The 22,717-nt window shown below is 33.5% G+C and overlaps 4 protein-coding genes across 4 annotated transcripts; all 4 read right to left on the reverse strand.

The window, feature by feature from the left end:
- Nucleotides 1-922: 922 nt before the first annotated feature.
- On the reverse strand, nt 923-2,441 carry LOC101219829 (peroxidase 31). Its single transcript, XM_004147399.3, has one exon. The coding sequence runs from the start codon at nt 2,352-2,354 to the stop codon at nt 1,374-1,376; it is 981 nt and encodes a 326-aa protein (XP_004147447.1). The 5' UTR covers nt 2,355-2,441; the 3' UTR covers nt 923-1,373.
- Nucleotides 2,442-6,238: 3,797 nt separating this feature from the next.
- LOC101207114 (senescence-associated carboxylesterase 101) lies at nt 6,239-9,872 on the reverse strand. The gene is made up of 4 exons (XM_004147431.3): nt 9,601-9,872; nt 9,163-9,523; nt 7,922-8,470; nt 6,239-7,287 (listed from the first exon to the last, which is right to left on the reverse strand). Exons 1-4 carry the CDS (start codon nt 9,621-9,623, stop codon nt 6,469-6,471), a joined length of 1,752 nt encoding a protein of 583 aa, XP_004147479.1. The 5' UTR covers nt 9,624-9,872; the 3' UTR covers nt 6,239-6,468.
- Nucleotides 9,873-13,079: 3,207 nt separating this feature from the next.
- LOC101219588 (gibberellin-regulated protein 14) lies at nt 13,080-15,562 on the reverse strand. Its single transcript, XM_004147398.3, has 4 exons — nt 15,274-15,562; nt 15,135-15,176; nt 14,544-14,955; nt 13,080-13,623 (listed from the first exon to the last, which is right to left on the reverse strand). The coding sequence occupies exons 1-4, from the start codon at nt 15,328-15,330 to the stop codon at nt 13,439-13,441; spliced, it is 696 nt and encodes a 231-aa protein (XP_004147446.2). The 5' UTR covers nt 15,331-15,562; the 3' UTR covers nt 13,080-13,438.
- A 4,278-nt stretch (nt 15,563-19,840) lies between these two features.
- On the reverse strand, nt 19,841-22,395 carry LOC101219347 (hypothetical protein). Its single transcript, XM_004147397.3, has 4 exons — nt 21,993-22,395; nt 20,884-20,937; nt 20,388-20,447; nt 19,841-20,299 (listed from the first exon to the last, which is right to left on the reverse strand). The coding sequence occupies exons 1-4, from the start codon at nt 22,293-22,295 to the stop codon at nt 20,171-20,173; spliced, it is 546 nt and encodes a 181-aa protein (XP_004147445.1). The 5' UTR covers nt 22,296-22,395; the 3' UTR covers nt 19,841-20,170.
- Between the last annotated feature and the right edge of the window lie 322 nt (nt 22,396-22,717).

The following is a 22,717-nucleotide window of genomic DNA, read 5'->3' on the forward strand; positions in this document are numbered from 1 at the left end:
GGCTCATCAATCAATACCTCTTGACCTTAAACCATTAGTGACAAATTTAAAATAATAATAGAGAATAAAGAATGAAATGTATAGAATATGTATAGGGCTCCATGAACTACTTCCAAAGCTTGTGATTTTTCAAGACAGAAATTCCAGCTCAAAAAAATGATGCATATGAAAACAGATAGCTGTAAGCAAGTTATAACAGAGGAAAACACCAAGAGACAACCAAGCAGAAAAGTCTAACAAGTAATCTCAAAAGAGAACATGTAAGGAATGGAAGATTGTATATACACTTTTCAACAAAATGATAAACCATCACCCGTTCCCTATTTTTATAGCTTTAACGGTTTTCAAGCTCTACTTTTTCTACTAAAATTCAAAGTTCTAAACATTGAGGCAGGATAAAAGGTGTTAAAAAAAAAAAAAAGAAAGATTCTATGCAAAATTAAGCAAAAAGATAGTACAATGGACAAATTTACAAACCTGTTCAATCATTGTCGGGCAGTATCTTCTTCCATGTGAGCATTCCCATCTCAAAAGCTAGAAACCTGAAATAGTTAAGAAAACAACCGAAAACAGTACCTAATCTAAAAGGGTATTTTTCATATCATCAAGTTTCAGTCTCAGAGTGGAATATAATTCACATGGCTGTTAGGTGGGATAGATTGCTTAAGGCATATTCTATGGCATTATTTAAGGATATTAAGTATATTTTGTCATAGTTTATAGAAAGAAGAAGAAAAAGGGTCTTTGATTCTATTTCTTTTAAAGAATTATCTCTATTTCTTTTAGAGAACCAAACCAACAAAGAAACAGCTTTCATGTTTGAATTTTCAATCTCAGTTTCCAGCTATTGGAAGCCCTAAATATCAATGATATAATTCTCTTTCCAGGTAAAGAGCCAGCCGCATTCATCCATTTCAAGTCATTGACCCAAAACTTCAACTCTCATTTTATTTCTCCTTTAATCCATAATCAAAATAATCAGTTCAAATCAAATCTTAAGAACTAACACCATGATCAAACTCAAATCATGGACAAGAGTTACAAGAGATATAATCAATAGGAGGGCATTCTTTATAAATTAAGTAAACTATGAATTCTTCCACCCTTCTACAAGGCTACACATCATACAGAATCACAAATTAAAAACCCCCACTAGAAGAATACAAAGATTACAACCCAGAAGAACCCAAACAATTAAACATGTATATATATATATATATATATATTGGCTCAGATATCACAATTGGTACGGAAGTATACAGATTATTTTTTTCTAATATGCTCATAATCAGAAAAGAACCAAATGGAAATGATTTGATTCCAACCTGATGCAATCTTCAAATTGAATCATGAATAACAGAAAGCCTCTGAATTCAATTAATCGCATCACACTTATGCCTAATCTCCCCTTGATTCCCTGTCACAACTTTATAATTACTCAACTTCTCCATCGCTCGAGCAAAATCATTGAAGAACTTTTTCTCATCCGCCGCATACGCCTCGACAAATGGCCTCGTCCTCCAATCATTATACAACCCATGATCAGACTTCAAGATCCCCAATCCCTTCGGCAGATTCTGGAAGTAAGAGTTATCAAATTTGTTGGGAGTCATAATGTCATTGAAAACCGATAATGTAGGATTCTTGTCATAACCAGAACAAGCCTTTTGCAACCCTTGCGCGAATCTAGGGTTATACTGCGTATCATAAGAAGACGACTTGCTATAATTATAGATCTGAGGACCGAATTCCTTACAATGCGAGAATCCAATCGTATGAGCACCACTTAAGGCTACCATTTCCTGCACAGTAAACCCCCGAGCTTTAAAAATATCAATAATCTGAGGAATCGGCGAGGTAGCTTTCGGTAAAGAGCCAGGAATCGTCGATGCTTTAGACACACGTCCATCTCTACGACCAAGAAGAACATTGTAGTAAGGTCCGCCAACCATGGTGACGAGGTCACGAGTGGCAAGGGCGAGAATGTCAGCACAAGAGACAGTGTTGGGACATGCGAGCTCGAGAGCAGTCTTGGCTCGAACGATAACATCGAAGGCGTCGCCTGGGAGAGAGAGGTTGATGTCGGCATCGCGCTCGGCTTTGTTGAAAGGAGTGGAGGAGATAAGGACGGAGCCGTCACAGCCGTTGGGAAGGCAGTCGTGGAGGAAAAGACGAAGAGTACCAGCAGCGGTGGAAGGACTAGTGATCTGTTTGTTGGTGACTGTATCTTGGATAATCTGACTGAATCTCGGGCAGGATTTCTGGTAGTAATTCGGGGTGAGAGGAAGGGATTCCGATAGAGAACAAAACGACGCCGTTGAAAGAAGAAGGAAGAGAAGCTTCAGAATCCCCATTGCTAACTCTCTCTCTCTCTCTCTAAAGAAGAAGAAAGGCTTTTCGAGTGAACTGAGGAGGAAGATGATGAAGAAGAAGAAGAAGAAGAAGAAGAGAAGAGGAGAGGTGAAAAACGGCGTCGTAGCTTAAATCCACGCGGGATTCGATCTGGACCGCTAATCACGGACAGAGAGGGACCCACCTGAATAAGTTAGCGGTACTTTTGATCGAATATTAAAATAATAAAAGTTTTATAGTGGAAGGAAAGAAAGGAACGAATAGAAGGAAGGCACGTGGGAATGATTGACTGAGAATGACGGGAATACCCTTGGGGGGGTATTGGGAAGGGAAGTAGAGGAAGAAAACTGGAATGTGAGTTGGAGATGTTAATGGGGGCACGAATATATTGATATGAGTGAATGAAATGAATTATTATTATTTCAAAACAATGGACGTGTAATGTAATGTAATGTTATTTTATTTTATTTTATTTTATTTTATTTATTTGACAAATTTGAGCTGGCCTCTGTCTCTTTCTTTCTTTTGTCCAAAAATCTTACTTTTTCTTCAACTCCATAAATAATTAAACCTTTTCTTTCATTTTAATTAATTAAATTTCGTCTATAATTTTAAGTTTTATTTAGTTATTAAAGCTTACTCCAAAATTTAATGCTACTCACATCAGCTCACTACTAATAATGCCCTACTTTTTGTTTATTTCCTTCACTTTTTAAAATACTAATTAAACTCACATTCAAATTTAAAATCAATCCGTCAAAATTCACTTAGTTTGCCGTACCCTATTAGTGATGGTTATATTTACAAAGTTTTGTTATGGTGTTTATGGAAAAAGAAAAAAAAGAGAGTGTGAAGTTTGTGATTCGTTAAAAGGTGAAACGCGTTTTTACGTGGAAATTTAAGGATTTTGTGTATAAAAAGATTTTTCATCTTTTATTTCACATTTGCTTTCATTTCACTTTTTGTTTTGTTTGTACAATCATTTTATAAACTTTGTTTCCAAATTTTTATCTATATATATATTTGTAGATTTAAAATTGACATATACGCTTTTTTTTATATATATAAAAAAATTATAATGAAAGATAACGATGAAATTTGTGTAAATATACAATCGCATGTCTAACCTTTTAAAAATTCTAAAATGTTATTATTGATTATCAAAATCTAGATGAAAGAAATAACGCATCAAACATTTACATGACAACAATAGTAAGTTTATAATTTGTAAAATAATGTATCATGCAATAAAAATATTTGCATGTTGATGAGCTTCTTGCCACGTAAACTTTGATGCGTTAGAAGCGTATATATGCAATAATTAAAGAGTGTGAATATTATAATGAATTTACTTTTCGTATGACCAACTATTTTGAATACTAGAGTATTTATATGTGTGGTTGACGTAGAGGTCCTCTTATTAAGATTTTTTTCAATTGCCTTAGACTTATCACTTGGTTATCTTTCCAGATGCTTGGTGAGACAACTGGGGTTCAACCAAGGCTGAGGTCGAGCATATTTGGCTTGACTTGTGGCACTGTTCAATCCCCTCTCTTAGTCCTATTTTGATCCTAAGTGGTTACCCTCAATCCAAATTATCTTTTCAATTTTGTTGTTTATGTACTTCTCATTAAAACGTTCTCATAACATTTATATTTTGAGATGTAAAGATTGAATGAGTGAGAAGATAATTGTGATAATGTTAAGTACTTTTTGTTAAATAAAAAAGAAGAAGAGGAAAGGCAATGGGAAGGGCAGGAGCAGGAAGTAGCAAGCAGGCGTGCCTTAGGGGTTGGGGTTTGCGCGTTAAATCACGTGATGGATCGTGCCCGGACGCCAATATATGAACGCTTCAATCTCTCATTCACATTCTTTACTTATATATATATATATATATATATATATATATATATATATATATATTTCAAAGTAAAATTGAAAAAGAAATTGTGGTTTGTGGTTTGTCGGTTCTATTTAATTGTTTAACATTTTATAAACCAATTTTGAAATTATTTCATAATTGTTCTCCACCACCACACTCTTTCCCAAATATTAAATTATAGCTAAATTCATTTTCTTTTTTAATGCCAAACTTTTCTTCTTCTTCTTTTTTTTCTTTGAAGTAAATAATCTAGAGAGATGTACATGTGAGTTATTAATTCTACGTCATACACATTAAACCTTGTAAACTATGTTAACTTAAAAAATATATAATATTTGAGTTTTATAATTAATTCTTAAATTTAAAGAATAGTATATTATTATTATGTCACGGATTAGTTATTTGTCTAATATTTTCCTTCAAACACATTTATTTTTAGCACATGCTCATATTAATACACTTTATTTGCATACTCGAATCCATTTATGAATTTAGGTAGATAAATTTTGATAAGGACCAAATGATTAACTTTGGTAACTAAAGTAAATATATTTGGTAGGTTTTAGAAACTAGAATGGATGAATGGATGAATGGATGAATGGATGAATTTAAAAGTTCTATATATACAAAAATAAAAATTTTTGAAATTTAAAATGAGACAAATTTTAAAGTTTAATAACTACTTATGTTAGACTTGTTTTCATTTTAGTCATTGTTTATGATGTAGATGGTTAAGGCCAAATTAAACTTTAATTTTGTGAGTTTCTAGTGTATCACATCTCAAAAACTATAAACTGAGTTGAGTAGTGAATGTAATTACAAATTAGTATAATTAATGATAACAACTCTACTTAGGCCAAACGTGTGCTGTGAAGTGGTGGGGAGATCAACTCATCTAATTTTAATACAATTATACTAATACAGTAGTACTCTACCTAATTTTAATCTCCTAATTGTATCATTGTGATACAACATACCATTATATTATGCTCTACAATTTTCAAATGTTGTAAAAAAATTACCAATGTCATTGAAACTTTCTCAAGTAATTAATATAGGAGGATTAAATTATGAATATGAGGGTGCATGGAACAATTAAAGTTTTTATACTTTAACTTAAAATAAGATGCTCAGTTTCTTTATCCTACCTTTATTGTATTAAGAGATAAGATACAATGACCAAATATAAACTTTAACCTAAACAAATGTTATTTTAGTGATATAATTTTCAACATTAGAGCATATATTAAGTCTTATATCTCTTTTCTTTTGGTCTTGGTGATATCTAGGGAATCATGAAGTAACAAAGTCATAAGATAAACAATGGATCATCGGATTGTTATTTTGAAAGATAATTCTCAAGATAGATCCATCTTCATGGATTGATATGATAATCATTTGGTTTTTGAGTTTAATACTTAAATTAAATGCATAAACACTACAACTACCTATATTAGGTTCTTTGTTTTGTTATAAAATTCCAAAAATTAAAAGAAACAAAAGCTAAAAACTTGATGCAAACTTACTGACAAATGGGCCTAAAAAAGATTTTGAAAAACTTGTTTTGTTTCAAAATCTAATTAAGAATATTTTCTTTTTTGAAATCATGATAGAGAAATAGGAAAAAGAATATAATTTTGAAAAATAAAAACAAAAATAAAGTGGTTATCACAATCAAATAAAATTTAAAATGAAGCTTTTTCAGGGGGGGGGGGGGGGAGATGGAACTGGATGCCCCCATTGACTAAAGGGGTTTTGTTTTGTTCACAATAAGTAGAAGAAATGATGATTTGGAATTTGGATAGTGACCCTCAAAAATGAAAAATCCCAATAACTTTTGTTTTGGCTTTCCCCTTCTTTTTCCACAAATGTCTCAACTTTCAAAACAAAAAGCTTATATACCAAAATTATAATTTCAATCTTATCCAACAAGTCATAAATCACAAATTTAACAGGATATAAAATCAAAAGTTTAGAGTCTCATTTCACACAAAAAATTAATTATACACCATGCAAAATTTAGGACAACTCAATTATTGATTTGAAATTCTATTTATAAATTTCTTCATTTACATATATACGATGGATATCACTAAATTGAAAGCTCAATATCGAAATTGACAATGAACGCAAGTTTTAATCTCAAGCCTACTTCCTATATGCCCAAAAATTGAAAAATTCATCAATCTGCAATGACTAGACTTATAATTGAACATATTAAAACAAAAATCATTTCAAGAAATGTCTAACCTCACATTACCATATTCTTCATATTCTCCATTCCTCATTAACCTTGAGAGCACTGAATCATGATCATCTCCCACAATCTCATCATATTCTTTCCACCATTTCATGAATGTGCTCCTTCGTAAGAAAATCTCAGAAGATACAGCATAATTCCTCATCAATTCCACAACATAATCTTCAAATTTTGTAAGCTTTGCTAATTCTGCTTCCCTTTCTTCTTCACTACAATCCCCTTCTCTCACCACATCACATGCCAGATGAGCCTCTTCCACATGTACCCAAAACAGAGAATCCACAGTAAGTATAGAAGAAACCGCTTCTCCTTGCATCGAACTTGAATCGGGAGTCTTTGCATCTTCGAACCATTGTTCTAGCTTAGTATAGTGCTTTGACCTGTGAGATTTGTAGTCGGTCAACCCCTTTCGGTAGTGTTCGGCGATGTCCAGTGGTTCAACCATTCGTCGGTAGTTTGTCCCGCCGAATAATAATTTTACATCGAATGGAACTCCATGTCTCAGTGGCTTTCTTTCTGCTTCCTCTACCTTGTTTTCCCAGTAAACTTGTAGGATCTTTTTGAACTCAGCAACTTTAATGTCAGTTTCCTTCTCTGGGTTTTTGTAGCGGTCATAGTAACCAATGTCCTCCAACTTACATGTTTTTTTGTACCATTCAAGTCTTGCCATGTTTATTTTCACGTCATTCAATGTTTTGGCAAGTTTTGTGTTCTCAAGTATCATGTTCATCTCGTTGTCTTTTAATGTTCTTACAAGTCTGTTAATATCTACTACTCTCTGCTGCTGCTGTGCCTGCAATGATTTCACAAAGGTAATGTAGAATTTCAGCACACGTTTGATAGGGTTGTTTGTTAAGAAACTGAAGTGTTTATTAATTGCTCATGTTTCTTGTTTCTCATTTCTTAGAAACGTTTTGAAACTTAGGTAGAAATTTCCAAAGCAACAAAAATTTAAGATCCTACTTGATAACCATTGTTTTTTTTTTTTTATAAATGCTACTTCTTTTGTAAGTTAGTATCTATTCGCTACAACTATTTTCAAAATCCTAACCGAAGTCTTGCCCATGGATAACTATTTGGGTTTGAAAATTAGGTTTATAAACATTAACACAATTTTCAAAATCAAAAACAAAAAAGATGTCAAATAGTTACTTCTCCACGTAAGATTCAAAGAACCCAATCGTTTTGTCGGGAAAGTTGAAGATCATTATAAGAAAGCTGTGAAAAAAAAAAGCACAACTTTAAAAGAAAATTATATGTTGTTAAACAAGATTTAAAAACCGAGAAACGGTCACGAAACAAACGTCATTTTCATAACAGAAAACGTTACCAAATGTAATATTAAAACATTTTACAAGCCAACAAAAGCAAATTTGATGAAGCAGTAAAAAGAATCATGTCGAAAACATCTCACAAATCCAACTTACTTGATTTTGAGCAACTCCAATAGCTTCAAGTTGTGCTAAAAAGCTCCCTGTCCACGACTCTGCATTTTCTATTATCACATTCATGTTAGCCTTAACATTGGTCTGCTTTATTAAACGATCAATTGTTTCCTTATAATCAAAGAACGCAGAAGCATTAAGAAGAACATCATTGTGAGCTTTAGTCGCCTCCAACACTTTCAAGATCGATTTCGGGTATTCGAAACAAGAACCAGCACCAGATTGGGAGCAGAACAAGAAAGTGCCAAAGGGATAGTAAGCTTTGTTGTTCAATAACTTTCTAGGAAGAGGGTCTTGGTTGGAGACAAGATGAAGGAAGCAAGAAGACCAAGTTGAGAAGTGTGAAATGGCGTTTTGAAAGGCCTCATTGCCTAATAGAGGAGAACCAAAAGTTATACAGAGGGGGCGTTTGGTTTTGGTGAGATCTATACAGTCAAGAAGTAATAAAGTGAAGAGAGAAGCAACCGATCCTCCTAAACCATGTCCTGTGATTATTATTTGAGTGTTGGGATTGGATATCAGCCTTGAAATCTGAAACACACAAAATCGTGCATTGCATCCCCATCAATTTAAATGCCTAAACCAATCATAATGAAGAACTGTTACCACTGTTTTTTTTTCCTTAGAGCTCAAAAGGCCCAGTAAAACAAAGGTGTAAGAAAAAACTGTGGATGTTTTTCCTGTTGTGAGGTGTCCTTTACAGGTACTACATGAAGAAGAGAAAGTATAGTTAAAATTGAAATATGTAAAAGAAGAAGAAAAAAGAGTACATACACAATACATTACTACAATTTTGCATTTAAGCTTAATAAGGAAAAATCTTAGGTACCATTTGTAACTATTCAATTTTTTTTTTGTTTTTAGATTTTGAAAACTAAGCTTGTTTTCTTTTATTTTCTTAATATGGTTTGTATCAATCTCGAGTAGGCATACCTTTAAAAAGTAATGAAAAAAAATATATATACACCTTTCCTAAACATCAAATCTTCCAACGTGGAACAATTACCACCTCAAGACTGTTTCCTTTTCCTATGGACCTTTAAGTCCAAAATCATTAATTTATAGTAAAAATGTTAATTAACTCGTCCATGCTAAGATTTATTAAAAGTAAAATTAAGCAAACATAATTTAACCTAAGATTTAAACATTTTATTTATAAAATTGAAAAAATATTAAACCATTTTAAAATAATGGAGGAAACAGAAGAAGGGATTGAAGAATACCTCTTGCTCGTAAACAGGGTAGAAGCGGCGAAAGAGCTCAAGAGCGACTCCATTGATGGCGGAATCCGAGCAAGTTCTAGATTGAAGAAACTCAAACGCAGTAAACTCATCCTTCACCATATCCGAAACCAAAACCAGATCTTCTCCTCCATGTTCTTCAATAGGATTTTCCGTAAAGTTGGGAGCAGTAACAAACGCAACAATCTTACAATTCAATCGCTCATCGTAATATCCATGAAACACGGAATAAATGGGTAAAGCAAATTGAATTTCACTGCGACGTTTCGTAATAGCGTTCCATGAATGTTCCAACAAATCTGAAGTTGCAATGAAATTCCCTAATTCCAATCCACTGCTGAATCTGAACTCAAAAAAACAACCTAAATTAGAGAAATAGGAAGGGGCCAAGAGAGAAAAGGAGAATTTAAGTATGATTACCGGTGAGAAATATGGTCGTTCATTGATGATGATTGGTGTTGTTTGAAGAATCGAAGTCCTTTGCAGTGGATTTAAGCATTGAGTTGGTAGTGTTGTTATTGGTGATGGGTCTAGTCAATGCGAGGCATTAGGTTGGAATAAAAAGGGAAGTTGCGTTATAATAAAATAAGAAAGTCAGGAAATGTCATTGCCGCCATTGACGGGGAATTTACGCATTACTTTATATCCACTTTATATCCATATTAAAACAACTTCGTATAGACTTATCGAAGGGACTTTGTAGGGTTAGTCCAAAATAGTGCCGAATCACTGACCCCCGCCCCTAATATTTAAAATGGTGTTTGCACATTTTAATAGAATTGAACACCGTAGTGTCCAATTACTTTGAACCAAAACTCTAATATCCATAATCTCAATTACATTTGAGCTTGTTCAATTATTCTTATGAAATTCAAATACCTTTGAAGGAGCTTGAACACACAACTTCTTCAAACTACTTTCTTAGATATTCACTAATCAGTTGACCCAAAGTTTTAGAAAAGTCTGTGTGAAAAGCAACACTTTCTTTCTTCTGGATTGAAAGTATCAAAATTTCTCTTGCCATTTCTAATTGCCTATGACCAAGTAATTGTGACTAAGAACATACATATTAAGTTTCACTTTATTAGATAACAAATCGAAAAACAAGAAGTTGAAGTGCTGATTGTGGAGCGTTTGTGGAGCGTTTCTGCTGTGCGTTTAAGAAAAGAAGGAAAAGGAATATGTTGATACTTCACCATATCTTGAATCGACAAGTGAAAGATCTTGATACTTCCATCAACGTCCAGATTTGTATCGAGACAGTGGTCTATTCTTGGATCTAAAAAGGATTTGAGTGTTTGAAAAGTAGCTCTCTTTATTTCATATACATATTTGTGTTTCTTTTTGTGAGGCCATAAAGATTTTGCCTATATTTGGGTCTCACCATATCTTCATCAAATTAATTGGATTAATTAATGTGCTTTTTCACTTCCATTCCTTTGAAACCTTTTTCTTTGTTGTCATGTGATTCAAATGTGAATCTCCAAAACAAGACAAACACGGAATAAAGTTGTGTTTATATTTGTTGGTTATGGGTGAAGTTAGAGATCTAAATCATGGAACCATTTAGGGATTACATTTATGATAAAACTAATTTTATGATAAAGGTGTTCGGGAGAAATGTTATGCAAGTACAAGAAACAATCAGTTAGCGCCTCATAGGATCACCGTGCAGTAGTCAAGCTTCTCGTCGTCTGCCAATTCGAGAAAGCCCTTCATGTTCGCTAAATTGTTCATCGGTATTCGATTGCATTGCACCCTTTCTAACCTAGTGAGCTTAAGTATGACACGCAATGCTCAAACGAGTTCTCTACGGACCCTGCTTTCATCCTCGAGTGCCAACCGTGGCCACTCTACAATGAGTCTTAGCTGGTCGGTTTGGCAGGCCATGACATCCTTAATGACATCAACTGTTTTCAAATTCTGCCCTTCCCGCTTTCGCTTTGAACCACTTGAACACATCGCTTCCTCAATTAGGTCGTGCGATGTCATCGGGGGACATTTTAAACTCATGGCTGGACATAGAAGAAATTTCCATATCATTGAAATCCACGGGAACAAATTCCTCGAACCCGCTAGGAAGGTTCAATCCGATGTCAGCAAATGTCTCTGCACAGGCTCTCGTTGCCCTATCTTCCCTGAATACATACGATAACTCGTCGTAATATAGGAATGACTTATTAGTAGGCCCATGTCTGCAGAATGATTCTACATAGGAAAGAAAAATCAAATATTAGACTTGTTTCATATTGAAGCAAAAATTATATCAATGTACAATTATACTTTTCACATATCCTGACCCAATTGTCAAACAACTCTTCATCGACGATGCACTTCGCATCGTCATTCCAACCGAACACGCTGCAGGTTTGGTCGCGCATTTCTGTGATTGCCTGGTATGAGCACTTCAATGTCTTTATACGACAGTCAATAACGGTAGACGCATGGACATTGCAATCCGGTAACTTCATCGCTGTCATTCGAAGAAGTTATGCCGGATACCCCCGCCTGAACATGCCATTGTCTGACTTCCATCCACCCGCAGACACCAACTCCACCATACACTCCACGAGGGTTGTCTCCTCCTCCTTCGTCCATACATGCTTAGGTGCACGTGACAAACTTGTCAATTCAAATGAGACATAGATATTAGTAACTTCAGTACACAAAAAGGAAAAATAAAAAAAATTGGCAATTAATAGCGTCTATTGCGTGAAGGGAGACAATTCCATTCATTTTGGTCATGCATGCATAAATTAAAGTATACATGAAAACACACCCAATACTAACTTAAAACAAATACAGGAATACTAAATTGGCACACATAGTTTATTGATTACGCAACTGTCATTGATTGAACATCTCTGAGGCCAAATCATTCATCCACTGCGTCCATTTATTTGAGTTTGAAATGAATTGAATGTCATCACCTCCGGTCATCGCGTCCCTTATCCACGTTGTCAACGAAATTGTCATTCGTCATCTCGCGGTTGATGAGATTGTCTGGTACGCAACATGCCAGAATGGTTCAACATTGAACTTGGACGAGATAGTACGACTTGCCGCAAAGTATTGCCCATCAACCCTTCAACACTCCTCCACTCGGAAAAGTTAAGGAAAGGATGAAGTGAGTGTTGAGGAGAGATTGAAGACGAGTGGAGAAGGAATGAAGACGAGTTGAGAGAGAAAACGGTACGAATTCGGCAAGAGTTGAAAATGAAAGACGATGGACTAAGGGTAAAAATGAAAAATAAAAACCCTAAAACTATGATTTTCATTACACGGAGCTCAAACGTGGGTTAGAGTTATTATAACCCAAACCCACAAGTGATAATATGGAACCCAAACACACTCTTTAAATATATTAATTTTGTTTGCTTTTTTCACTAAAGTATTAAGGTTCCATAACCTCTAACTTTTTGTTTTTGTTTTTTCAGTTTGTTAGATTATTGTTAAAAAAGGAAGAAGTCATATATATATCTTTTTCAAAACTGATTTATTTTCTTGTTTTTGAAAATTAAAATGTATTTCTTGAAAGCTACTTTTTTTTTTTCTTATTTTGAAATTTTCTTTTTACTTTTAAAAGCATTTTTTTTAATTTAAAAAGTCTAAAAAGCTTATTTGTTACCAAGTGTTATTTGAAAATTAATTTTCAAAAACAAAAAAACAAATGGATTACCACAAAACCTTGAAATACTTTATTTTTATTTTAAAGTTTGTTTCTTTAGCAACTTAGCTAATAAAGCCTAAACCTTTTAGAATTAAACCTATGCATGTTATTTACTAGAGTGGACAACACAAATATCTCAAATTGCTTGTAGAAGGTCAACAGTTAAGTGTTGAAACTTGAAACAGCTCCTTCATGCCATCTTTGGAATTAAATGTAAATCAGACTGATCTTATTTACTGCCTTTTTGTTTTCTAATTAATGTAAAATAATTAAATAAGATACAAGAATTTGAACTTTAACATGGAAGTAGATTAAAGCCTAAACTTGAAGCTAAAAGCACCACAAGTTCCAAAAGCACAAAACTAGAATAGAGTAGATTACTTCAATACCTTACCATCATCATTATAATACATCAAATTCAAACACTCCCAAAAACAGAGCATACAATTATGAACAGCCTATGGCCTAATCCTATATGCTCTTTCAGTAGTAATTCCAATGACTATTGACCATTGAATCAAACCAGACTGTAGAACAAAACCCATCAAGAAATATGAAACAAAAAGCGGTGTACGTTCTTCATTTGGCTTAAGGACACTTGCTTCTGCTGCCATGAGTGGTCATGTCAGTGTAGCACTTTCCACAGACTTCCCTGTTGCCATATGTACCTGGTGGAACACACTTGCACCTGTCGCAGCATGTCAAGCACGCCCTTAGGCATATCTTTTTCCTTGAATGAAGTTGGCATCTTCTTCCACATTCTGGGTAGCAGGCTGCTTAGACATCAAATATATCCCATTTGATTATTATTTTGGAAAACTATGCTTTAAACATGGGGTTCTCAGAATCTAAACTGCTATTTCAGTAATGTGTTGGTAAGAAAAGTAAAGATTATACAACAACAAATTCTACAAGTGGAAAGTATCTAAATGTGATTGTTTAGATAAACTTTTGAAGTGTCTGCGTTTATATTTTTCATTTTAGCAGGTTTTTTATTGGGTAAAAATGGTGTTGAAATGTCACTAACTTCCAGTCTTTTTGTTTTCCTGATGTATTTCACACTGTATTATTATATATCATGAGCACATTCATAACAATCAAAGGATGAAGGGCAGAAATTTACATATCTAGGATGCCAAGTAGGTTATTATAGTAGATGATTACGACAGTTCGTACATCCAGGTAATCTACAGAATATTCTAAGTTTGGGTTAGACTATTTAAATTGAGTTGTGATAGTTATTGTGAAGTTTGAGCAAGTACTGTAACAATGAGGCATTCGAAAAAGTAATACTAAAGTTAACTGTAGATAATAACAATTCAAAGCAGCAACTACTATAATCGTATTAGAATTTGAGTGGGCACTCCACAAGTTTGAAATTGCTGAAATAACCTTTTGTCAGGTTTTAAATCACTCGAGATCGAAATCAATTCAAAATTTAATTCTACAGTTGCATTGTTCATATTATCAAAATCAATTTTTGAACAATTAAAGATAATTTGATTCCGAAAATGATAAGTGGTCCTAAACATGCTATTAAACTAGCAAGCACGGCACTGAGAATTTATTATGGAACCTACGAAAATTGAAGGCTTATACTTAAAACTTCTTTTATGTTTTAAGAATGTTAAGTTAGAAATGCATAAACCCAGAAGGAGTAAGGATGAGTAAGAGATATAGAGAAATTCTTTACCCTTGCCTAAGACTGGAGGTGGCCTAGGAGCAGCCGGAGACGGTGGCTTCACTGGTGGAACAGGGGTGGAAGGTGGCTTCACAGGAGGAGATGGAGTGTAAGGAGCTTTAGCAGGCGGGGGAGAAGACGGTGGCTTCACCGGTGGAGAAGGAGTATAAGGAGGTGGTGGAAGCTTAACTGGAGGAGCAGGGGTGTATGGTGCTTTAACTGGCGGTGGTGTCAAAACAGGGATTGTGGGTGGCTTAACAGGCGGAGCTGGAGGTGGCGTCAAAACAGGGATTGTTGGTGGCTTCACAGGCGAAGCTGGCGGTGGGGTCAAAACAGGGATTGTTGGTGGCTTCACTGGCGGCGCTTTGTAAACTGGAGTAGAAGGAGCTTGAACTGGAACTGGAACATGGGGGTAAACAGCATCCTGTAATGTAAAACCAAATACCAAGCAACATTCACTTCTCTTCACTATGTTACCAAAAGACATTACAAAAATGTGGTTAAAAATGTTTAAACAACAGAACAAAACACTAAATAATGACAACAAAAGAAACAAATCCCAGCTCACAAATCACATCTCAAAGCAATCAAAATATAAATCACCTTCTTTTGGGACAGTCCATTGGCATTGGCATTGGCTGAAACCTGCAAAAGAAAAGCCAAGAACTCAGCCTCAAATCATGGAATACAAAATCCAATCACTCTCAACACCCAATACATTACAAGAGAGAATGAGCAATACCCATGAGCCAGATAGAAGAAGCACGCTAAAGACAAAGAGATTGGCCATTAAGGCCATTTGTCAAACAGGTGTGGTGGGAAAGGCAACTCAGACCAAAGAAAGGAAGAGGAGACCCTGAATCCTGATTGATTACAACTTGAAGAAGCCACACAGACGTTTAAATAGAGGCAGAAATGAGAAAGTGGGAAGGTTCAAATTTCAAGAATATGGGTTTTTGGTAAATTGAAAAGGCAAATTAAAATGTAGGTGCCTAGATGGATGGATGGATGCCAGTTCAGATCAAGGTGAAAAAAAAAAATATATATTATATAATATATTTTTTTTTTTAATTTCGTTTTGGGGTTAGCAAAATTTTAGACCCACATGATGAATAAGAGTGTCTGCAGGTACAGGCATACTAACTAGGAAATACTGATCTTCTTAGGAGTGTCCTTTGCAATTATTTACTACCTTTCTCCACGAGCTCTTGTCTTCTTTCTCTGCCCCTCTTTGCGTTTGGTTGGGTTTTGGGAGTCTTTTTAGATTTTTACCACTAATACTACACTACTTGTTAATCTTGACATTGGAAGGATGGAAATAGAGTAATGGACTGTTGTTAACTAGAGGATCAGTGTGTTCAATATAGAGAGATGGTTATATCTCTCTTTTTTAAGGTGGCAAGAATTTAGGAGATTGAGCAAATAGTAGCGTTGAATTGATGGCTTCGTTTCCACATCTTTGAATGAACCCTTTAGCTGAAGAAGTAGGAATGCATGTTGAGAAGATTTGTTTGGATGGATGGGATAATATTGGAGTAAGAAGGTTAAGGTAAGTAAAATGATGTAAATGATTTGAATGAGTTTGGGGAAGCTTTTTCTAGAGGTTTCAAGATTGTCAGAGTACTTGAGTACTTTTTAACCTTTGTATAGTATCAAATGAGATAATAGGCAATATATATTATTAGTTATTATTGCAAAAGCTGTCACCAGTTAATAAAATATTTACCACTTCATTTATATATTATCTATGAAATTTAATATTTATGTAATATGTCCATTGACTTTAATAATTATGATACATTCAGTGAAAAGTCCAAAAACAGCTTATTAAACACAAAGCTTTTCTTCTTCTTTTTTTTCTTTTGAGGTAACTTATTGAAGATTTAATATATTTATATGAAAGTTGAAAAGGTTTTGAGTAATCATATTCCTCCAATGATTTGTTTAGGTAAGTTATTGATGTGATGAATAAGAATTAAAAGAATAGAATGAAGAAGGAAGAGGTGTTGAAGAGCTTAGAGGTGGAGGGGAGTGGCGAAGGCAATATGATGATTAGGACAAAAGGGTGGAGCCAGGAGAGGCACAGTCACGGCCACCTGTTTCTTATTTTATTTTTCTTCTCTCACTGGATCCACGTGACGTGACATCAGTCAAAGCTGTCTGCTTCACCTAATCCTCTTTTACTTTTACAAACAATTAAAAATGAAAGAGAGATGAGAAGAGAAGAGAAAAGATGAGATGAGATTAGATGTTCCCACCGACGACTCATTTACTCAAACTCTTAACTTCTCCTCTTTCTTAGTTAATATTAACACTGCTCTCTACTGCTCATCAACCTCCTTTCTTCTTCTTTTCTTTTTTACATTCCATCTTATTTAATACTCTCTCTAATCACATTCCATCTATTACTATCTTTAAATAATAGCTACTATACTCGTATACACACACAAAATAACCTTAGTTTCATTTTCGTTCATGCATCAGAAGTCGCTACAGCTTTATATATGCTTCTATTTTAATTTGCTCAAGACTATTTTAATTTGTTTCACATTTGCTTCTAGATCTAGTGCCTAGTTACATAAGTTATTAGATTTCATTTTGTACCAAAATGAAAAATATTAAATACACATAAATGGTTAGCTTACTGCGTTGGTCTCCAAAAAAATAATAATAATAATTTCCAACGTCTTCAAACTACATAAACATGAAAAGAAAAAGGTATATTAAAGTGAATAGGAACAACATCATAAATCTTACTTGTTTCAAATGAATATTGTATCATAATAAATAGAGTAATTTATATGCATTTGATTCAAGTTCTATATGCTATTCACCCACTCCATGCCTATCAAAATAATTCAGGTGTGATTTCTAAACTCAACCAACTACAAATAATATCTAAAAAGCTTTCAAGTCATACTTTAACTCTTAAAATAACTTTAAAAAGTTTGAAAATAGCACTTCAATTCTCAAAATTGTTTCATAACATGTAGGTGTCTAAATGTCTAAGTGCTATAGTTTTACTCTCAAACTCAATCTAAAAGTACCTCAAAAGTGTTTAAGTGATATTTTAACTCTCAAAACACGTTAAAATTAAATTACCCAAGTGTAGATTTGAAATTAAAAACTAACTAAAAATGATGAGCGAGTGTCTAAGTGTCACGATTTCAAATTTATTACATATTTTTTTAAATAAATCTTTATCCTAAATATATAATTTTTAATTAGTAACAATTTTAGTGGAGATTTTTCTTATTGCAAAAGTAATCAACTTTTCTTTTTTCAATTGTCATAAAATATTCTCCAATTTCAAAAAATATAAGAAACATAAATGATTAATTCTAATGAACAAGCAATTAAGCACATGATGAAATCATACAACATATTGTTGCCAAAAATCATGTGTCGCCATCATATATTACAAAGCTTTTAATATATATATATATATATATATATATATATATATATATATATATTGATACAATTTTAAGTCCCAGGAATTGAATTACAATTATTCTCCACCAAACTTGGATTTGACTCTTGAATTAATATTTGATATTTTATTTTTATCAATACTTATAAACTATATGACTCAAGTTTGAAAAATCAAATAAGTGTCGCAATAAATAATGGTGTATTAAATATGTGTATGAAACCTCTTTACCAAAAGTAGAATCGAAATGTTTATGAAATTTATTAATGAAAATATTATACGTTTTAAAGAAAATTATTTTAACTAACAATTTTTTTTAAAATATCTACAAATACATCCTAATCTATTTATGATAGAAATGTTTGAAATTAGTGAATTTTTAAAGGTGTTTTTTTAAAAAGAAAACATAAGTGATAGAGTTTGATTGGATATTTTGTAATTTAGCAAAAAAAAGAAGAAAAAAATTGTTGGTTGATATGATGCAGTTGTTTTTGCTTGTTGGCAAAAAGTGTAATTGTGACAACATTATTGTTTTGTTAGAGTACAATGTGACAAATGTAAATATAAATTTCATTAATGTTATACCAAAACTTATGTATTATTGATAGAAGGATGTCTACATTCTGCAATCACATATTATTACTGTTATTATTACTGTTGTTATAATTATTATAATTAGGTACGACTATGTAGAATATGAGAATTTAAACCTCTTATTATTTAATGAGAGTGCTTGTCAATTTAGTTACCACCAACTATATTCTCGTTTTAATAACCTAATAACCATATAAATAGTTTGGAGTATAAATCAACTCTGGCTAGATATTAATAATAATTTTCACACAAAAATATAATAGGTGAAAGATGTAAAACTTTGAAGTAATAAAAACTATTTAATTCTGATATGATAATTGAAGGGGAAAAAAAGATTGATTTGTTGAGAGTGGGGCAGAAAGAAGAGAGGAAAGAAATGTATAGTGAGGAGGTTGTGTATTTGTTGAACAACAAAGTCAGAAGCTGACCTCTTACATTCATCCATGGGGTGTAACATAATAATTAAAGGCTACATAGTCTCAATTATTAAGGCCCCCCCTCCACACCCAAGGACATCAAATACATCTGTCATTTAATTACTTTTTTATTTTCATTTTCTTTTAACAAAACTATTAAAATTGATGGGGGCAAGATCCTTGTAATTTATTTCAAACATATGTATCAAGATTAGATCTTGTACTAAAAAAATGGATGGACCAAGATTTGGTCAAAGACATATGTATCAACCAAGATCTATCTATTCAAGTAAAAAATTGTAACATAACATATCATAATTTTTAGAATAATGAATGTGAGATGGGGTTTTCAAGAGAGATAGGTGCATGAATAAAGGAGAATGAAAGGGTTTTCAAAATGAAAATTCTCTTTTTTAAACTATGAAGAAAAAAAAAGATCCAACCTTCAACCTTAGAAAAAAGAAAAAAAGTTATGTTTTTGTTGAGTTTGAAAGAAGTTAGGATTGTTGTTACAACTTTTGTTACTCATCAAATGTTCATCTTGACATAAAAATGACGCTAAGAGGTAAGCTTCAAATAACCCAACCTTGATTTAGTTTGAACTTAAGAAAATAGAAACATAATCCTCGAACTTGTAAAAAAGAATATCGCTCAAATGGCATAGTGTTAGTTTTATTAAGTTTCGAAGTTAAAGGTTTGATTCTCCCATCTCACATACTATAGAACTTTTATTCATGCTAAATTATGTTGTCAATCACCAAAAAGTCACCCATTACTAATTTAAGACGTTAATTTCACCACATACTATACCATGTTTTGGGTACCATCCAAGATTCCCACAAAATAAATGACACTATAATGCAGTATGCAAGAAAAGGGATTGATTTAAAAAACAAATGGCCATTTGGTTTAATGACATTCCATATTTCTATTCTAATGATCTAAAGATAAAGAAAACTTTAACCCCACAGTTCATACACAAAAATCAAGCAATGGCAAAAGATTAATCTCATCAAACCTGATACATTTAAGCACTTTGAGGGCATTTTGGAAATGGTAGGTTTTCACCATCTGCATTGTCTAATCTTCCGTGAAATGATCAATGGAGCTCTTAATTAAGCTTCCCTACCTTATCTATCTCCAGATTTTTCTCTCTTTCCCTCTCTCCAATTCTTACACTTCACAATCAAGAGTACCTAAACAAAAACTTCTTCCTCATCCTCAAAACTCAAATTCAAGGTTTGTAACTTAAAACCTGCACCTTGAATGGTCTCGATCAAACTCGAGGCCACTCCTGTAGATTGTATTGTTGTTTGTTTTGTAAGCTAGAACAAGAAGAGGATAAAAAACCATTTAGCCAATTGAGTAGAAGACACATAAATTGTTTACTGACAACTAATGATCTTAACATACCGCAACTGATGCAATGCCCTCAACGACTTGGACTTTCAACCCGGAAATACCCTCCGTTTGCTACAGAGAAACACATGCAAATAAGCAAATTTAGACTTTGATTTTACTGTTATCTACCCTGCTGTGTTGAATGGTGTCAAGTTGATTTATAGCAAAACATCTACCACCAAGTTGCTGCTATACCGAAATCCTTCAACAAATTAGTAGAGCTACTAGAAGACAAATCTTATTATGAACTATGAAGTCCTGATGAAAGTGAGAACACCATGAATTCCTATTCATAATTTTCGGTAGGATTTTCCACATGGGCCAGTTATAACTTATAGATTAATCCATTCCCCTCATCTTGTAGATTGAAAATTCATGAATTATCAAAGTTGGAGGTTCACAGCCTATCGAGTAAAAATAATTATTAAAAAGACCTACTTAAAGACAATCGATTAACAAATAACAAGAAACGAAACATGGAAGGCGTAAGGATGATAGAAAAATGTACCTCCAAAGCCCCAGTTACAGAAGGAATAGCTGATTCATTTAGCGTCCCCTCTGCCTTCAGAAACGAAAAAAGATAACCATAAGAGATGCCTCCAAGCAATTCAAAGATATTATGCTTACAAATCCCTAGAATGGGCATAGTTCATAAAATCGGTGAAAATGTCAAGATCGGGGAAAAGTTTAATTTTCTTCCGATGCGTTTATATAGTGAGTTAATTTAAATCTTAAAAGTTTCAATATCACTCATTTGAACCCTACACGTAATAAGTATATTTACTACGTTCAACTAGCTAAGGTTCCACTTTTTGAAAAAAGATTTGTAACTATATACGGCCATTCTTGTAGTTGGATACGACTATCTTTGCACGTATTGATTATTCCCTAAGAAGCATATATGCTTTAGTCTGACTAGCATGTTCAAGTCTGATACCTGTAAGGCACTTGGACATTCCAACACTTATTGAACATGTATCAGACAATTGTTAGTGCATCAGATGTGTTAACAAGCATGCATAAAACAAAGAAAGACACATATATAAAAATAATAACATATTTTGAGTCTGGAACATATCATATACTAATTTTTAAGAATATAAATGCGTCAATCTATTTACTTCGAATTATTTTCGTGATAACATTTCAATAAGTGTGTCCTTGCAGTGAACATCCCTAGATTTGTAGAAAACTGAACGGGTCACCGTGCTCGCGTCGTATACATGTTTTGTATTTGTGTCTTTAAGTTATCCCAATAGTGTTGGGTGGTTTTAGTTAGTAAGAAATAGATATTTTGTTGCTAAGTTTGAGAAATAGGTTCAAGTATTTTCATGTTTGTAATTGGACATTTCTTCGAAATGATTACGAGTGATTTGTAGCTAAATTTTATGGGGAAATGTTTCAAATTAGTTTTGAAGTGGAATACTTGTGGAAGTTCAAAGTTTCAACTAACAGGGCAAGAAATGAGCAGGTTAAACGTCTAAACCACAAACAATTATCGTGCCCAAATCAAAATATGCTGGAATTCTTCACGAAATTCAGAACCCCATTTCACCAATTTGTTATCAAAGAAGCACTTCACCAAAACAAACAAATATAATAAAATGGGTATAATACCTGAAAGAACATGGTGAGAACATCAGAGGGGGAGACGGGGACGGTGACGGCAGGCGGGTCAGATGGAGAAGGTGACGACGCTTCGCTTTCAACTCCTAGCTCGGGAACAGAGGCATCCTCTTCAACTGCCCTGACTTGTTTGAGGACGCGTGGCAGGCTCCGGCCCTGAAGCGGAGAATGTCTGAAGGAGGCGGCAGAGAGAGTGAAGTTCGTGGGGGAAGGAAGAGAGAAGGAATGGCTGGGAATTGGTGATGATTTTGAAAATGGAAAGTGAAGGGCGGGGAAGGTGGAGATTGAAGCCATTTTCCTCGACGGTTTGAGTGTGTTTTGTGTTTGTGAATTTTGGGATTCCTATCCTCTGCTTATCCGCTACACTCACTCCCCTCTTTCAAACCTTTTTTTTTTTCTTCTCTATTTACTTATTTAAATAACATATGATTTTTCTTTTTCATTTTCCAATATACTAAAACATTTATAAAATAATATCAAAATTTTAAATTCTTTCCATTACAGATATGGTGAAGGTTGCAAATTTGGTTGCAAATTTCGTAAGTATGAGATGTTGATCGATGCAATTAACTAGAGTATTGAGACTTATATAAAGGTTCTTCTCTCAATGAAGACATTTAATAGTTGGTTGCTTCTTTTCTTTTGATTCATTTCCAATTTGTGGGTTAAGAATTAGGTAAAACGTTTTTTACCATCTTATTTTCTTGATATTCTAA

Source organism: Cucumis sativus, chromosome 3, assembly GCF_000004075.3.
Source record: "Cucumis sativus cultivar 9930 chromosome 3, Cucumber_9930_V3, whole genome shotgun sequence".
Taxonomy (NCBI): domain Eukaryota; kingdom Viridiplantae; phylum Streptophyta; class Magnoliopsida; order Cucurbitales; family Cucurbitaceae; genus Cucumis; species Cucumis sativus.

Bases quoted from the DNA above. Each gene is read 5' to 3' on its own strand.
- LOC101207114 (XM_004147431.3), bottom strand. From the start codon at position 9,623: ATGAACGACCATATTTCTCACCG. The intron at 8,471-9,162 runs GTATTCTTCAAT...TGTGTGTTTCAG, and splicing joins ACCCTGTTTACGAGCAAGAG to ATTTCAAGGCTGATATCCAA. The intron at 7,288-7,921 runs GTAAGTTGGATT...AAATCATTGCAG, and splicing joins TTGGAGTTGCTCAAAATCAA to GCACAGCAGCAGCAGAGAGT.
- LOC101219588 (XM_004147398.3), bottom strand. From the start codon at position 15,330: ATGGCCTTAATGGCCAATCTCTTTGTCTTTAGCGTGCTTCTTCTATCT. The intron at 15,177-15,273 runs GTATTGCTCATT...TTTCTTTTGCAG, and splicing joins TTCTTCTATCTGGCTCATGG to GTTTCAGCCAATGCCAATGC. The intron at 14,956-15,134 runs GTGATTTATATT...TTTACATTACAG, and splicing joins ATGGACTGTCCCAAAAGAAG to GATGCTGTTTACCCCCATGT.
- LOC101219829 (XM_004147399.3), bottom strand. From the start codon at position 2,354: ATGGGGATTCTGAAGCTTCTCTTCCTTCTTCTTTCAACGGCGTCGTTT.
- LOC101219347 (XM_004147397.3), bottom strand. From the start codon at position 22,295: ATGGCTTCAATCTCCACCTTCCCCGCCCTTCACTTTCCATTTTCAAAA. The intron at 20,938-21,992 runs GTATTATACCCA...TCGTTTCTGAAG, and splicing joins TTCTCACCATGTTCTTTCAG to GCAGAGGGGACGCTAAATGA. The intron at 20,300-20,387 runs GTATGTTAAGAT...TTCTTGTTCTAG, and splicing joins AGGGCATTGCATCAGTTGCG to CTTACAAAACAAACAACAAT.